The 1,379-nt window shown below is 51.7% G+C and overlaps 1 protein-coding gene across 2 annotated transcripts in view; it reads right to left on the bottom strand.

Annotated features, from left to right (window-relative positions):
* HMGCL (3-hydroxymethyl-3-methylglutaryl-CoA lyase) overlaps positions 1-1,091 on the bottom strand; it is a 44,198-nt gene extending 43,107 nt beyond the window's left edge. For both annotated transcript variants that reach the window (XM_012650907.1, XM_012650908.1), the window contains exon 1: positions 990-1,091. In XM_012650907.1, the coding sequence (XP_012506361.1) occupies positions 990-1,049 (60 nt within the window). In that variant the 5' untranslated portion in view covers positions 1,050-1,091. The remainder of the gene's footprint in view (positions 1-989) is intronic.
* Positions 1,092-1,379: the final 288 nt, after the last annotated feature.

Below are 1,379 nucleotides of genomic sequence, written 5' to 3' on the forward strand. Positions count from 1 at the left end.
ACCAGGGATTTTTTAAAAGAGCACATTAATATCCACCATCTAATTTAATTTTCTCAACTTTCCAAGTTGGAATTACCATCCGCATTTTACACATGAGCAATTGGTGGAGGTGGGTGGCCTAGTAAAGACATTAAAATGGCTTTCTGAGAGGGACCCAGGGCCAGAAGAGTGTAATTACGTCCCCCCTACAGTTATAAGTTCTTACCACAGACTGATCACTTATTAAGAGCCAGAACAACGCCAAATACTTTACCTACATTTTTCCTAATTTCCAAAACAAACCCAAGGTAATGTTATACATTTTACAGACAAGAAAACTGAGTTCAGAGAGAGTAAATATGTTACTCAGCTTAGACAGTGGCAGAACCATTGGGACACCATAGCTTGAGCTTTGACGAGCACAACTTAACCCTTTATACAGCTCGCTCTCCCACACTTTTCCTCCACTCACTGACATGAGAGAGAGGGGAAAACATCAGGATCCAGCAGGCCCAAAGTACAATTCCAAGGAATGACAGCCTGGCTCCGCGCGACCCAAGTCCTGCTCAGTTAGATGGGAAATAAACCAAGCGTCTCTACAAGAGTTGGAAATGGAGGCGGAGGAAGGGGTGACCTTGCTTTTCCCACGCGGAACTTGAGCAGTGTTCGTGATTTTCACTAAGTAAGAGTTGGAGAGGTCTGCAGCTCAACTGAACAGAGGGGCCAGGGTCACCGGGAAGGGCTGTGGACAGGGAATCAGGACGCCCGGGATGGCGCCCCAGTTCTCTAGGACCCAAGGAAGTCGCTCCGCCTCTCTTTCCTCGGCTTTCGCTTCCCTTCAAAGGATTTGGGCGGGACAGGGAGGGTCCAAGACTCCAACGCCCTCCCAACTATGGCTTGAAGAGCTGCCAGGCTTCGCCTCTCAGAGAGAAGCTGCCACGGGCCAAGCCCTCGACCCCGACCGTCGCGGTGCCTGCAGGACAGCCCCTTTAGCAGCCCAGGGCACTTACAGCCCGCAGGGACGCCAAGCCCACCAGTCGCTGCGGCAGCACCTTCCTCATCGCCGCCATCTTGGCCCAGCTTCCCACACAGTCACACAGCTGGGCCCCACGTGACCGCCGCTCTGAAAGCAGACATGGCCCCGCCCAAAGGCGGGGCCTCAGGAATGACGCGCGACGCCCCGAGCTGGCTCCACCCCCAGCCTCTCCGTTTTATTCCTTCTTGCAGGTTCCTTCTCATCCGTTTACTGTTTTTGTGAGCGCCTCTTATGTGCCAGGCCATGTGGGGCGCTAGGAACATAAAGATGAAGTTTCGAGTCTGGGAGGTGTGAGAAACCAGATATTAATAATCACACAAAGAGTTGTGTAATTTCTGTCACGATAAGAAGCAGCATTACTGTT

The sequence above is a fragment of the Propithecus coquereli genome, unplaced genomic scaffold (genome assembly GCF_000956105.1).
Source record: "Propithecus coquereli isolate 6110/MARCELLA unplaced genomic scaffold, Pcoq_1.0 Scaffold341, whole genome shotgun sequence".
In the NCBI taxonomy this organism is placed as follows: domain Eukaryota; kingdom Metazoa; phylum Chordata; class Mammalia; order Primates; family Indriidae; genus Propithecus; species Propithecus coquereli.